Here is a 16,155-nt window from a genome sequence, read left to right on the forward strand (position 1 = left end):
TTAGGTTTATGAACACAGGCGCTAGATTCTCAAAGTTGTCAAAAATATTGTAGAAAAATATTAATTTGTGACAATACTCGCGTTTCCATAAGGAACCAAGTTCTCTTTCTTTTATTTCGCTTGATTTATCTTCTTTATTATATAGTTATATTTGAGGCCTTTTTAGAAGTAGTGAAAACTTTATTATGCCTTTATCCAGTAACAGAATATCGTTTTTTAACAAGAACAGTTGCATCACTATCTATTTGATCTGTAGGCTCATTTGTTTATCCAGGCGGAATCAGACCCACGGGTGAGGACGTCATCATCAATAACAAATGAAAAAGAATAGACATCTCCATTTTATTGGATGAAGCCATTAATAAATAAAACGCAAGTAGCATTATCACTCAAGCTGTTCGGCCAACTAGAGGCCCATTCAATTCGGTCGAAGCACCAATACAAGAAGCGGTGAGTAGAGAAATCAAATTTGCCAGGTGTAAGTAGTCTAAGGGTTTTTTTGGGGGAAATTAATCACTCTTTTTGATGCTAATTCTTAATCCAATGCTGGATCTTTTCTTCTCTAGCTTTTATTCTTCTGGTTTTGCTCTGTTAACCCCGGCAGGTTTTAACTGACTAAGGTGAGTTCTTTAATTCAAGTCAAGTTTGTTTTAAGTTTCTTCAACTCAGCACAACAAAGCAAGTTCTCTGAACAAGTGATTCTCTAAGAATACACCGTGTTGACCTTTTTCCCCATGCTGAATTTAAATGCAGCAAAGTGCCACACCGTGATAGCTTATCGGAGAGACACTTGAAAATCACAAAGTATGGCATGGACCGTCAATTTTTTTAGACTTCCGCTAGCCTTGCAAGTACAATACTTTGGGTGTGGGGGTAGAGGCTCCTAGGTCAGTAAACAGGGATACAATATACGGTCCGTTCTCGAAATTCTAAGATAAAGAGAGAAAAGGTAAAAATCGAATGTACACTTCTTCATATTTGTTTTACTCTGAGAGACCATGCAAAGAATGAACGAAAGACTGGCTCTTACAAATTGTTGAATTAGTTGAAGGTTCTCATACGCGAAGCCTTGTATTTTTAGTGAGTGACGTGGCAGAACAAAGGGCTTACGGTCGAGCTGAATATCACTGAAGCTCAGTACACACTGACTTGCTGCGTAGTTTCGACGTGTCGTTTTAGAATGAACAATAGGGAGGCAATTATATTCTTGCCGAACACTGATGATTGAGTGCTTAGTATTGCCGCAAACTATATGCTTCCTGTTTATCATAAGTCTATCGAGTTCTTTCTTGTTGTATTGTCATCTAAACTTACAAAACAGTTAAAAGTAGCTACTCTGCAGCCATTTCTTTGCTAAAAAGTTCAAGTGCTGCAACGACAGGTCCAGAATGCAACTCCTGTGAAGCCGGTCGATGAGCGAATCATAATATAATGACCTTTGTTTCGTTAGTTAATTTGACGCTATTTTCACTTACCCGTGTCTTCTTCACCTTTTTGATATTTTATTGTCATTGTTGTCATGGAGATGCGTAATAAAATAGTCTCCTTCACTACCGCACTAAATTAGCTTTCACTCCTCTCCAATAAGGACCAATAAGCTCCCTCAGTTCTCCTTAACCCGGCCCTACCCGCCTCAAACGCTAAGCAAGTGTGTTCCCGCCCTCATGTTCTCCAGTATTTTCTATTCTTATCGACCCATAATGATATTACAAAGGTCTGCTTTCCGCTCTAATATATCATCACACTTATGTTCAGATGACAAGCGAAGTTTCCACCCCTTTTTGAACATTCCTGATGTTGATATCTAATACAAATACCCGAATCAATGAGAGCGTCTAGACATCTCACGCGATCCCTTGAAGTGAACAGATTGAATCCCCAAGCAAACTCATTTTCCAGGTAAGCGCTTCGATTCTCGTTTGAACTTTTACTTCAGTATCGGCCGGTGCAAAGCAAGTCGGCGAAAAATAAGTTCTGGGCGCAAACCGGCATAACGCTTCAATTTCAGGCGCTCACTGAAACAGTACTTCCTGAGTGAAAAACTCAGACGCAACCACAGGAAACAAAAGTTTTTAATTCTTGTTTCGTAATGTTTATTCCTGTTTAGTTTTGCAATTCATGGCGTGGTCATGCGTGATACTCACGGCTTTTGGCTGAATTAGAGTCTTTATCTCAGTGGAAAACCTCGACATTTTCTTGATACGGCGATAAGATTAAAACCCATCAAAACGCATAAACAGAAACAAAACCCAAACCAAACTAAACGGATCTGTTTCCACAAGAGCAATGACATTCTCAGCAGAACAAGTATACGATTTCAACAAAATTTAATCTGTAAGAGTCGAAATTTAAGGCTTTCTTAAAGGTAATCGCTTTCGATGGAAAAGCAGACATAGCATTTCAATGATTCGGCTCCAAATTCCGCATTCTTTGTTAATGGGCGTTGATCTTTCAGCCTTACTAGCTGGCGACTATAAATTATTTTGGCTCTGCAGAAGGGAGTCTAAAATAGTCGAGCTAAAACATATAAATGTGTTCAGTTGACAGGCGAAAAGCGATTATTTGCCTCAACCTGGAGAAAATTAAACAGCCTATAAAACACGTTGATGTGTTCACATAGCTAAAGTGTAATTCAATATTGGACAACTGAGTGACTTCATGTGCCGCTCAGAACAGAATCTAAAACGTCCATGCTCTCCGTGAAAATTAGTTCATTGGCGTTTCACTACTATTTCTCCGCTTTATTGATGTGAAATGTGGACCATTTTTTACCAATTTCACCAAACCTATATCTGTGAAATTACCAAAGCACATTCTGAAGTGCAGGAAAATGTTTCTGTTGTTTGATACATTTATTCTGATATTCTGATCATTGTGCAAATATTGGATTTCTGCCGTAATAGTTGAATAGGATGATAGGCCCTTTTTCTCATTTTGGATGAATGTGGAATCGAAATGGTGATTTCGCTCGAAAAAAAAGTTCACATAGTGAAACCATTAGTTATTTCTTTATTTTCCTTCCATCGTGTTTAAAAATAACGTTATTGCGGATTTCGGGTCTGATATATGACATACGTTTCTCAAGATTTGAAGTGTTAAGAAAATTTTCACAGAGATAAAGTAGTCCCTGAGTTATCGTCCAGATGTCATCATCTCGGTCGAAAAACTCAAGGTCCGGAAGGTCTGGAGGTGTTGTAATTAGTCGAGTGGTTTTAAGCAGAGATCTGACGATTGGCCATAGCCAGAAATTCCGAACCATAGCAGGCGTGACATACGTCATTATATCCAATGTGCTGATTGGCTCACGGCTGTCAAGAAAACAAGTCACGCCAGCGCCGGCGCTGACAAGCCAACTTTCAGCCAAGAAAATAAAGATTATCCGGCAAATATCATCTCTTTTCTAAGAAGATTTCACTGAAATAATCTCTTTAGAAACTCTACTGATACGTTTCTGTTTTCACCGGTCCGATTTCGTACAATGAGAAGCCTTTGCAAGCGGTTTTGAGCCGCCGTAAATCACATCGAGGATAATTTTCGATCCGTGGCCGATATGTCACGCAGCACGAAATTCAAGTCCCAGGCGTAAAAATCGTCCTTAAGAGCAATCGTCCCAAAATTTCGCCTAGGGGTATGCAAAATGAAAAAATCGAAAATCCCCAAACTTTGCCAGGATATAGGTCTGGATGAACTATTTCTAGAAAAAATACTGTAAGTTCGATTAGATTTTTATTTTACGCGAACGGCGACAAAATCGGTTTGGCGGTTCTCACATCAGTTTCACGAGCTCCAAACAACGCATTATTTGAGCTTCGCTTAAAAATAAACAAAACGGTAAATCTGGCCATTGAATATCTTAATGAAAAGAACACATGTTTACGAACAGTCTGAAATATTATTTGTCCGATTCCATCGCAAACTGAATTTTTGGGCGATTTTTGCTTTTCTTCAATATTTCACTCATTTTGGCGAACAAAAAAAGGCAAAATTGACAGGGTAAAATAGTACCTTGGTACATGGCATGGAGTTACATCAAGTTAATCCAGCGAAAGAACAGGGTTTCTTCTTCAAATAACTGCAATAAAATTTTTGGGCTACTAAAAATGCGAAATTTTAGGGCGCCAGACAAAAGTGGCACAAAGGACAAAACACGCCATTCCTTGTCACGCAATTAGGGGTGAAAAATCAACAATGCACTCGTGGAAAAGACAATAGGCCAGTTTTTTGGCGTAAAATCGTTACTATTCCGAATAAAAAGCTACTTTCTATCAATATTTGTCCTTTCTACTGCTCAGGTTGCCTGAAATTTAAACTTTTAGCGATTATTTTTCGAATCAAAATACAAAATCCTCATGTTTTTAACGGCCGAGGACGGATACAATTTATAAATTGTAACAAACCGTAAAATTAATATGTTTGCCGTATTTATACTTATACTATTGTAGTTAATCTGTACATACCATCTATCAGCGTCAAGCACGGACTGCATGTGTATTGGCTTCACAAGTTGCTGCCGTTAACTGCCCCCCGCTGCTCGCGAAATGTTCAAACATTAAAGTTTGCGTGACAGGCGGCCAGGCCACAATTGCAGGGGCACGTAACACAAATACTCGTCCTTTAAATTCAGGGCACACGGCAATTTTGTTCGGGGACCTCAAATTATCCTTGAATTCTCTTTTAAGAGACTTTTTTCCCTTTATTCTTTTCCTCCTCTATTGCATTTACTAATCATGACTAATCTGTTGAGACATGTTTTGACGCTTCGTCAGATAAGCTTTCAAAGCTTATCTGATCAGTTGTCTGGAACTTCTTGACATCTTGATTAGTGCAGAACATTTAATGTCTTTTTTTGGGGGGGGGGGGGATTTTGTGCTTTTACTCGTACATGTAAAGTTATCCCGCTTTTAAAGCTGTAAGCTGCCCACATTTTAATAGATAGGAAAAAAATTTACACGTGGGTATAATCGTGTGCGTCCGGGAATCATCAAGTACTTAGCACGCAATGACTGATACGAACACTTTAATTTCGCTTTCGATATCCACGAAAAAACATCAAAACCGCCCACCAACACATAATCAGATTACTTCAGACTCGATAATCTGTGCTGCCTTTGTACAGTTGCATGATACACGTTAAGAAATGGCAACCTGTGGCTACTCTGAACTTGTTGGAGGGCCGTGTGGATGCAGTAGTTCCAACCCGGTAAATTCTGTGTGAAACGATAGAAAGATGCGGAAGAAACATCAAGAGTCATTTGAAGTTCTTCGACTGCTTTGATTCAACTTTACAAACGGAGGCAAATCTTCTTCTGGCAAGAGCAAGTAACATGTCAATATTTCTCATAAATTGTGTAGACGTTATGCAAGGTATAAACAATGAAATAAGTCGAGATGGTTATTGAAGTAAGGCAATGCCTTGTAGTTTTGCTTCGGTTTTTCCCCGAGTTATGCACGCACCTGTCACTGGACACTACTAATACTAGCTAGCAAAATAAGAGGTCGCAACATGAGGATTATTTTTTAATTGCGTGCAAATAAACTCACCATCACAAGGTGAAGATGACTGATCCACGTTACTAGGCCGTCGTCCCAGACCTCTTTCGTACCGGGTTGTTAAGTGACCTTTCTGTTACTCCTCCCTGCTTGGACACGGCAACAGACTAAAATATTCTTATCCCCAACCCCATCAGGAAAGCAAAGGCCAAAATGTACTAATTCCCCGCCTCCCTGGGAATGCAAAGGGAAAAAAAATGAATTATCCCCCACTCCCTTGAGAAGGGCAGAGAGTCAAAGCCCCCACAAAGCCCCACCCATGCCCCATGTTTTCCCGGGTTGGGGGTTGGGGGTTGGGGGTTTCCAGTGACAAGTGCATTATATTTACCTTGTTAGTAAAAGCGAAAAGGAACTGTTTTTTCGTGAAAGTATTACCAGTCAGATGTACAGAATTTCGCGTAGCAGTTATGAAACCCCCAGCGCAGATATAAGGTATACAGGTGGGTGAAACTTTAAAACGAAATGATTTCCAGACATTTGGGTAAACATCACTGATGATGAATTGAGTCGCGAATGACACCTTGTTGAATGATAAACGCATGTAAATTATCTTTAAATTTTCAGGGATTTTCGAGATAAAAGAGCATCATTTGAAAATGTCAATTTGTCCACGACAACGAGATGCATATGGAATTAGATGGCGTTGTCAAAAAAAGTTATGTTCAGTCCCGCCAGACTGGAGTGTCCATAAGAAGAAAGAATTAAAAGGAGACCGAGGAGTCACAATTCCACAATCTCAGCTACTTTATAGACTCACTTCTGTGCTTGTTCCAGTTGCTTCGCTTCAGTGCATTGACCTGAATTTTTGTTTTAGACCTAGCATGTTTTTGTCTATTTATTGCCCTAATTTTGTTGTTTCCAGCAATTTGTAAGCGCTGTCGGCTGTTTCTAACCAAAGAGTCAAAATCCACTCAGTTTGAAGCGCCATCCATGTCAACTGTCTCAACTAAGGAGATCGCCGCGATCCCACAAGCGGGTGAGCAAGAAACAAAGGGTATTTCATCGCCCTTGGATTCAGCAGAAAGTGACCCAGTAAATGTAATGGCCGAGCCTACAAGCAGATCATTTATGTTACTACCTGCACCTGGCCTGCGTAAGTGGCTTTATTGCTCGCGGGAAGGAAATGTTTTTCGTGCGGGAAGGCGGATCTCGTTCCCATTGTCCTCGCGACTGCGCCTTGTGCTGACAAGGCCACACTTCTAACACTCTGCCCGGCAAGCTGCCGAGAGACCTTGCTCGCATGCGCAGGCCACAAGTTTGTTTTGGGATATTGCATTTTCTTGTGCGTGTGTGTTTTTTCTCCTAGGTATATATTTTCAAATTCAAATTCATTTTGTTTCAGGAAAACGAAAGCGCCACTGGACTGTCTCAGGCTCTGAGAAACCTATCAATTGTGACATCAGATGACAGCCCATACACAAAAGAAAGTACTGGTACTAGCAGCGCCAGTGATTCCTCCAGCAACTATGAAAACCAGACCCTTTGTCGCTTGAAGTTAAACGAGTTTCGTAGCGTCAGCGGCAAAGGAACTATAAATTAACCCAAAAAGCGCTGGGATCAGTTAAGCCTACGCACCAAGAATGTTCGCATCTCGAAAGCAAAAGATGCTGTCGTGGCGTCATTGGAGGTCATCTCTCCTGGAAACCCCGCGTCGTTGTGGCAAGCACTGAAGAGTTCACAGTCAGTGGAAGCATCCCTGTGCACAACACCCCAAACTTCAGCCGATCAGAAGTATCTGGAAGCCTTAGCAGAGACATATCAGAACGCCAATAGTTGGGACACACGCCGACATATATTGTCAGTAATAGCTGATCTGATTCCATATTCAGTAATCCAGCAGTTCATACCAGGCATCACTGAGTATCGAATCAAAACTGCACGACAGCACACAATCCACCACGGGCGCGGTGTTCCTTTACCTGCCTCTAAAAGCCCAAGAATGCGTGTGGACGAATCACAGTTAGATCACTTCCTGTGTTTCATAACTAGTGCACGCGTTGCACAAGATTTACCATTTGGCCAACGCTACTTGTACTTAACAAACGGCAAGATCCTCGAAACTCCGAATACCATTAGATATATGATTCCTCAGCGAATAACAGACCAGTATAGTCAGTTTTGCTCGGAGACCAACTTCACACCTTTCAGCACCTCGACAATGTTGCGTATATTGTCATCATGTACCGCCACAGTGAGAAAGTCACTTCATGGACTGGACTACTTTGCGGCTGAGGGAGCGAAAGCTTTCGACGATCTGGTGGCAATTGTTGAAAAACTGGGTGAGAGACAGTGGGTCCTTAGATGCCAGCAGGCACTGAAGGAGGGAAAACAGTACTTCAAAACAGACTACAAAGTAAGTATTGCCATGCATGCTTCATTTTTCTTTGTAAGTCATTCAAGTAGGGAAATGAGTTTACTTATTTATTGGAGACAGGGTACTCACTCGGAACGAGATACTTCTTATAAGGTGTTACCTTGCCTCCGAAACGCGCGAACTATACATCCGTGAACGTATGGAATCAGCTCTAAATAGATTTAGATTTACTCCAAGCGACCAAAATAAATCAGTTACAACTCTAAACTGAAATGGGGACAGCGGGCAGCACTGGAAGATGGGTCTATTATTATAAAGTAAATCAATCATAATACCGGACATTGTTATGTCTCTAAATAAGTCAAAACGAGATCAACACAGACGTTCTCGAGGCTCTTTTAGAAGCTTTTACCCCTTCAAGACATTTCAAACAAAATGGCTAATATTTTGACTCTAGTTCATAGTAAAGCAGCTAAAAATCCTCAATCTTTGGATGGCAAATTCTAATATAGCTCATAGCTTATGGCGGAGCACTCCTTCGCTCTTCATGAAGGGGAACTCAAAAAAGGGGAAACGCGTGTAAAGTATTCTGTTGTTCCGTTTTCATGGTGTGTATATACACTGTACAACATATCATTTTTTATACTGATCTTCTGTCACATTTTTCTTAAATGGTTAAGGTCCATATTACAGCAGCCTCGCACGTTCCAGATGATTGCAGCACGCACGCTCTAAGTGACCCTAAAGAGGACTATCTCCGTGTGGCGTGTGACCATTCCCATGACAAGTGCTGTCCTTCTTGTGACCAGCTGAAATCCATAATGATGGAAATTGAGTCTTCATTAAGATCCTCCGAGTTGAGAGACGAAGACCGGGATGACTTGATGTACACACTTCAACAAGCCTCTCAGGCAATTGAATCATGGAAAGCTCATCAGTTGAGATCAATTCAGCAGGACAAGGCAAGAACGAGTCTTCTAGAAAACCTGGAAACGTCTTCAGTTCTCATCACACAGGACTGGGCCATGAAGTTCCGGCCACAAAAGTACAGGGAAACGCAAGCTGATTGGTTTGGCAAAAGAGGAATTTCTTGGCACATTAGTGTTGTTGCCCGTAAGATTGCCGACAAGCTGCAGCACCAAGCGTTTGTTCACATAGTCGAGAATTGCAGTCAAGACAGCAACGTGGTGGTCAGCATCATACGACACACACTCTAACAACTCAAGAAAAAACATCCGGAGATTAAGACTGCCTTTCTCCGACAAGACAACGCCGGATGTTACCACAGCTTCACCATGTTAGCTGCTTGCCGACTTATGAAAGAAGCGACTGATATCAAAGTTTAGAGAGTGGAGTTCAGCGACCCACAAGGCGGTAAGGGTCCATGCGACAGAAGAGCAACAACGATCAAAGCACATGTTCTTCGCTATATCAATGAAGGCCATGATGTAATCTCTGCGGATGATCTGAAACGAGCTATTCTATCTCATGGTGGTGTCAGAGGCGTCCGAGTTACCTTGATTGATTCCACAAAGCAGCATCCAATCTCGTTGCAGGGGAAACTGGAAGGAGTGAGCAACTTAAATCATTTCCATTATGGAGAGGAATGTCTGACTGTATAGAGGGCATTTGATGTGGGAGAAGGAAAGACCATACCATGGTCTCAGTTGCAAGGTAAAAAAAAATATATATATTTCTTGCTTACTTTTACCAAATTTTTATTTTCTCGCGCGCTTTTTTTTCGCGTCACGCTCGAAGGACTAAGTAAGGGCTGTTCGTAATATATCAGGGTTACCGCTAATGTAATTACTTGAAGAATCTTAGGTTCGGTTTATACCCTTATTACTGAAGGCGCTTTTATTTCAAATGCCATTGCCACAAAATGCAACAAAATCTCGTGTCTTGTCTTGTTTAGGTATTTTTTATGCTCTCTTTTCGTTAGTCCAAATGGGTTCAGTGAAGGATTCAGTATTCCCCGAGAGTTCCTTTTCTCCTGGAGACTTCCAAAACGTCTCTTTGTTTGACAACACGCGGTTTCCTGTTGAAGACAATCCAGAAAACACCGTTCAAGGAGAGCAAAACATTGCATCCGCTGACAACGAACACGCTGGTCTTTTTTCCTGTCCAGTTGAAGGATGCGTGAGTACTTTTCAGCGCCATTGTAACCTGGAGCGGCATATGCATTATGGCAAGTGCAAATTTGTAAAGGAAAGACACTCCCTCCTCGACAAGGCAAAGATTCTTTACGCTGAAAAACAACAGGAAGGATAAAGCGCACAGCCATTTATTGCCGGTTCTGAGCTTTCGGAGCAAAGTGTTCAGGCGTTACCGCAGGGCTGGGCATTGCGATCTACGAAGAAGGCTGCCCGTTTCAGTGCTAAGCAGAAGGCCTACCTAGACGAGAAATTTAAAATAGGAGAACAGACAGGATTCAAAGCAGACCCCGCACAGGTGGTTCAAGATATGAGACATGTAAAACATGAAGACGGGAGCCGCAGATTCACTGTAGATGAATTCCTAGCGCCACAGCAAATAAAATCTTATTTTTCAAGAATGGCGGCAAAATTCATGCAAGGAAGTCACGATGTTGCAGACGAGTGGGACGGTCAAGCTGTTGCAGAGCAAGAGGCGTACTCCTCCGCCCGTGCGCACATTCTTGAAGAGTGTCGGCTGACCCACCCGATCACTTACGATACATACAATCTCTGTGAGCTGTATACAAGAAATAAGCTAACCAAGCTCAGCGTCCCTATTTTGCGCATAATATGCAGCCACTTTGAAATGGAAATTGACAATCTTCCACCAAGGCTAAAAACGCCGTATGTTCAATTAATTGAAGAGCTCGTGAGATCGTGCTCGTGTGCATAACTGCCTTAAAGTTTTGTGTACATTCAGATGTTACATACATCAATTAGGGTAACCAGACCATTGCCCATGCCTCCGTCATTTAGTTTTAGTTTTTCACACTAGTTTGGCCACAAAACAACTTCGAGTTTCGTGCTAATAGCCTATAGCCACCAAATCAGCCAGGATGTTCATGATTAACAGGCCCAGCGCGGTGGAGTAGGTGTAGACGTATCTTGTGAAATAATTATTAAACAAAAATAGAAAAAAACTATTCCAGTATTGAGGTTCGCAACAAAATTGTACTAAAAATAAAGGAAGTGTGACGACTACTTTTTTTAATTACAGTCGAACCCCTATTAAGCGGCCACGTATTAAACGGCCACCCCTTTTAGGCGGCCGGTAATCGAAGTCCCAAAATCCATTTCCCCAACGGTGGCCGTTTGATAGGGACAATAGGGTTTGAACTGTAGAACACGTACAAGGTACGTGGGCGTTCAGTAGTCTGTCACGCAATTCTCACTGTTTTGCAGCGGTTGGCAGTTAACGGCAACAACTTGTGAAGCCAGTACACATGCAGTCCATGCTTGGCGCTGATAAATGGTATGTATAGATTAACTACAATACTCAAATTGAAGTATAAATACGGCAAAGTATCGATTTTACGGTTTATTACAATTTACAAATTCTATCCGTCCTCGGCCGTTCGAAACATGAGGATTTTGTATTTTGATTCGAAAAATAATCGCTAAAAGTTTAAATTTCAGGCAACCTGAGCAGTAGAAAGGACAAATATTGATAGAAAGTAGCTTTTTATTCGGAATAGTAACGATTTTACGCCAAAAAACTGACCTATTGTCTTTTCCACGAGTGCATTGTTGATTTTTCACCCCTAATTGCGTGACAAGGAATGGCGTGTTTTGTCCTTTGTGCCACTTTTGTCTGGCGCCCTAAAATTTCGCATTTTTAGTAGCCCAAAAATTTTATTGCAGTTATTTGAAGAAGAAACCCTGTTCTTTCGCTGGATTAACTTGATGTAACTCCATGCCATGTACCAAGGTGCTATTTTACCCTGTCAATTTTGCCTTTTTTTTGTTCGCCAAAATGAGTGAAATATTGAAGAAAAGCAAAAATCGCCCAAAAATTCAGTTTGCGATGGAATCGGACAAATAATATTTCAGACTGTTCGTAAACATGTGTTCTTTTCATTAAGATATTCAATGGCCAGATTTACCGTTTTGTTTATTTTTAAGCGAAGCTCAAATAATGCGTTGTTTGGAGCTCGTGAAACTGATGTGAGAACCGCCAAACCGATTTTGTCGCCGTTCGCGTAAAATAAAAATCTAATCGAACTTACAGTATTTTTTCTAGAAATAGTTCATCCAGACCTATATCCTGGCAAAGTTTGGGGATTTTCGATTTTTTCATTTTGCATACCTCTAGGCGAAATTTTGGGACGATTGCTCTTAAAAACGCCGAAAAGAGCCTGGAGAACAGCTTGAACTATTTTTCAAAATGGTGGCTAGATTTTGTGATGAAAACAACACATACGGTGAAGAAAACAGCTCGCGTTCGTCAAGAGTTTCATCCGAGCGATTTTGAAAGTGTGCAGTCAAAGATGGACAATTTTTGGGAGATTTCGGGAGTTTTATAAAGCAAAAACCGCAATGAATTCAACTCGAAGAGAACCAAAAATTGTCGAAAACAAAAGTATTGGATGTGGTCTTCAAGTTCCGCATGGGGATGGAGATTCTAATCTTCAGCAAGAGAGAGCAACCCAAAGCAAAGGTCAGTGGTTTGCGTAAACAAGACATAATATACAAAGGTTAGTATGGCAGATCCTTGTTAGCATTCGTAAAATTTTCAAGTGGAAAAAGCCGCAAGAATTTTACTTCGCTAAGCTACAAAACCCTTTCCAATTCAAAACTATTACCACAACTGAAGAAATTTTCATCGGGACAGTGAAATTCAAGTACCTCGTTCTTTGCAGCGATCGACTGAAATACGACATCTATACATTTTTCTTTTAGAGACCTGAGAGCACATGCAAACACAATTGTCACGCCTCGTGGGAGGTCGTGGTTCGGAATTTCTGGCTATGGGTTATTCTAAGAAAAGAAATCAGCATCAAATTTGTGAAGATCTTCTAATTTAGCCTGCGAACAAGCGCACATTGGAACACAAGCAGGAGCAGCGTAGCCGCGAGTTCGTAATCAGGGCGCATACATAATGGTAATAGGACTGAGTGGAGTCCAATCCGGTCTGTAATCATACGAGTGATTAACAAAATCGGACGACCGCGAAGCGGGAGTCCGATTTGTTAATCACGAGTATGATTACAGACTGAATTGGACGACGCGATGTCCTGTTACCAATTAATCAAAACTATGACAAAATTCGAGAAACGAACAAACCATCGATTGAGCGCTGAACGATTTTAGAACGTCGTTATGAATGTTGAAAAACCCAGCAGTTTAGTCAACAAAGTACATCGCAACTTCGCGCGCAAAATGACGCGTACTGTCCAATTACAAGCATGACGCGTACACTGTCCAATTAATGCTCAAATCGGGCTGCTGATAGCCAATCACGTTCGAGAATTTTGTTATAGTTTTGATTAATGGTGTAATTGAGCGGACGAGGAAGTGTGACTTTCTTGGCGCCTCTTCACCAGACTCCACCCCGCCGAATCGCTTCGCTTTACGCGCGATCGCCAATAGCGCGTGACTCAAAGGTAAGTTTTACAATAACTGCCTAATTTCTCGCGCGCTGATTTGCTTATTTCTACCGTCAATAAGAGTACAGACAGGTAAAATTTTAATTTATGCAAGCTTTCAAGTTCAACTTTAAGCGGTCAAACTGTCAACTTTTTTAACCAATGAGATTTTATGGACTTTGTAAGTAGCCAATCAGAAAACGAGAAAAGCTATCGGGACCCAAGATCTCTCCGCCTCGGTATTAACCTCCTGCCCCAGACAAAATAGGTCTCTTCGTTTTCGTTTTAAATATCGGCTACATAAAAACACGTCCCAATGTAAAATTCTCACTGTATCTGAAGAAGGCTGGTTTGGCCAGCCGAAATATAGTACACCTTCAAAAAATCATCCTACGTTGTGTCGGTTTTTGCTTTTGTATTCTTCGTTTTCGATGTCTTCCCTCTTGTACTGTGAGTAGGGATATAGAACACATTTCCGGATATTTTGCCCTTTTTCTAGCCACCGATAGTCGAACTTTGCTCTTATTTTGGCCCTCCTTAAGGATGCAAACCAGCGCAACATACCCTGCACTTAGATTTTGACTGACACAATCTCTCCAGCGATTCATCTTTAATATTTCCAACTTAAAGCCACAGACCATTCCTAGGTTTAGAGAGTCAGTTGTTCAAAATTAGGACATTTTTGTTACACCCCTTATCTCATGTGACGAATTCAGTAACTTGTAATATACCTTCTGGGGTGCGGGGGGGGGGGGGGGTGGGGAGGGAGAGTGTGGATATGCACCAGCTCCAACACACGTCATCATCTGACCATAGAAGAAGGTTGAAAACATCTGTAATGAAGAATATTTGCGCTCAAAGTTCAGACAAGCTATTTCACTCTTTTGTTTTAACAGAATGGCAATTGGCGTTGCGGTTATTCTACTGATGGCGTTACTCGCACCTGTCACGCATGGCGTGACAACTTACAACACCGGAGCGGGTACACTTTACACGCTCAAGGTGGTGAAAGATGTGGCACTGGAACGTTCGACGACCAACTTCAATTATTTGATATACCTTCTGGTATCCAAGCACCCGCAGTATCCCAACAAGCGATCCTTGGTGCAGTTTGAGAATCTACCCACTGCCTGCCTCGCCTGCAACATCAAATCAGCCAAGATGTACTTATACTATAAATACGCGCACGCGGCTAGCTGGCATTCGATCTACCAGACCCCTTTCATTCCCCGTTACATTCAGGCTCACTTGGTGAAAAAATATTGGGTGGAAAGTCAAGCCACCAGCACCAAGCGCTATTTCAGCGTATCCTGGTCCGCACCATGGCTGGCCTTGGACGGCAGCGATGCAGAGGCCGAACCTCAAGATTGGAACCCAGTCACAATTTATCCCTTGCGCCCCGAAGGCTTCGTGGAGTTTGACGTCACATCTGCAATCAGGAAGTGGCGTGGCGGCGTGCCTAACTATGGCCTGGTGATCCGTGCAGTCAATGAGCTGCAAGCAGGAAGAGGCATCCGCTTTTACAGCAATAGATATAGTGATTCTAGCAAGCACGCCTATGTTCGCGTTCTGTGCTAAGCATGAAAAAAAGAGCAAGCATTTCATTCCCCATAAAGCCAGTGAGTGTTACGAAGTAGAGTAAATAACGACGATAACGTGTTTGGGGATCAATTGTAACTGCTTATAGCATTACAAATAAAATGATAAAGAAATGTGACAAAATTGTGTGTTCAGACTTTAATTAATTCTGTATGAAAATAGATTTCAATGCCATTTTCCCGGCATTTTCCATTTTGAGCAAAAACCCTTGTTTATGGTCAATTCGACGCGTTTTGGCTTTCGGCTGATAGAACATCGAAAGTTGTGCTGAAAGAGTCATTCTTAAAGACACAAGGTGTCGCCCTTCGTAAGAATTTTTGATTTCCCTTTACTTATGCTTTCACTGGAAAATAATCAAGATTTAATTGGGCGGTTGAACTCAAGATGAATCTAAAACGAAAGAAAGCTTGACTTTGCAGAACACTATTCAACAAGCTACAAGAATCCAGACAGCCGTGCTGAACACGAACACCTCTCACTGAATCCTTACAGGAGGTTTGAGTGTTAAATCATGGAGAACAAATTTATCTGACCAAAGACACCAAAGTGACGTTTTTGCGCGTATCATATCTACAGTATTTTCAGGCAAAATTCTTCTATCTCGGGTGATTTTAAAATTGCTTAACTATCATGTAAAAAAATCTGGACATTTCGTCTTAAACTCTTGCACCGGTTTGGATCCTGCACAAGGCTATCTGTGTAGTCTGAAACTTCCTCCCACCACAAATTTGATGCGGTCTCGTTCTCAAGTTCAAATCCCTGGGAACGAGGCTGAAACGAAAAATAAACAACCATAACAAACACGAGCGACATATATTTTTTCTTTTTGATCTTTTAAGATACCTGCAAGGATGTCTGCAAATAGTTGAATAGCTAGCTACCTGTTACGTTGTGTCATATTCTACCCAGGGTATTGTTATCCCCACGGCTGGTGTTATTCACGACATGGTAAGTCATAGGGAATCGCCCAAGACCAGGCGAAAATAGTAGCGAACAGCTAGATCAAGCCCGACTTACTCGCTGGGTGGGAGGGTGGGTCGCCAACCTCGTCGCTCTCGCGGCCTCGAGTAGAGTGATGGGGGTAAAACACGTGTAAATTCTTTCTTACTGTTCTTTGAATTTTATGCCCAGG

The 16,155-nt window shown here is 41.6% G+C and overlaps 1 protein-coding gene and 2 pseudogenes across 4 annotated transcripts; all 3 read left to right on the forward strand.

Moving 5' to 3' along the window:
• Nucleotides 1-317: 317 nt before the first annotated feature.
• On the forward strand, nucleotides 318-15,146 carry LOC110056526 (uncharacterized). Of its 2 annotated transcripts, XM_020763029.2 has the most exons (3): nucleotides 318-450; nucleotides 567-620; nucleotides 14,321-15,146. In XM_020763029.2, exon 3 carries the CDS (start codon nucleotides 14,322-14,324, stop codon nucleotides 15,000-15,002), a length of 681 nt encoding a protein of 226 aa, XP_020618688.2. In that variant the 5' UTR covers nucleotides 318-450; nucleotides 567-620; nucleotide 14,321; the 3' UTR covers nucleotides 15,003-15,146. The 2 variants fall into 2 exon arrangements, with proteins under 2 accessions (XP_020618688.2, XP_020618686.2); XM_020763027.2 differs by lacking the exons at nucleotides 318-450; nucleotides 567-620 and adding an exon at nucleotides 1,811-1,899.
• LOC149104152 (uncharacterized) lies at nucleotides 6,855-9,478 on the forward strand (annotated as a pseudogene). Its single transcript, XR_016201928.1, has 2 exons — nucleotides 6,855-7,903; nucleotides 8,545-9,478. The product of XR_016201928.1 is annotated as an uncharacterized LOC149104152 (transcript).
• On the forward strand, nucleotides 9,444-12,634 carry LOC149104153 (uncharacterized; annotated as a pseudogene). Its single transcript, XR_016201929.1, has 2 exons — nucleotides 9,444-9,538; nucleotides 9,807-12,634. The product of XR_016201929.1 is annotated as an uncharacterized LOC149104153 (transcript).
• Nucleotides 15,147-16,155: the final 1,009 nt, after the last annotated feature.

This window comes from Orbicella faveolata, unplaced genomic scaffold (genome assembly GCF_042242905.1).
Source record: "Orbicella faveolata isolate gen_17 unplaced genomic scaffold, um_ofav_v1 contig_35, whole genome shotgun sequence".
Taxonomy (NCBI): Eukaryota; Metazoa; Cnidaria; class Anthozoa; order Scleractinia; family Merulinidae; genus Orbicella; species Orbicella faveolata.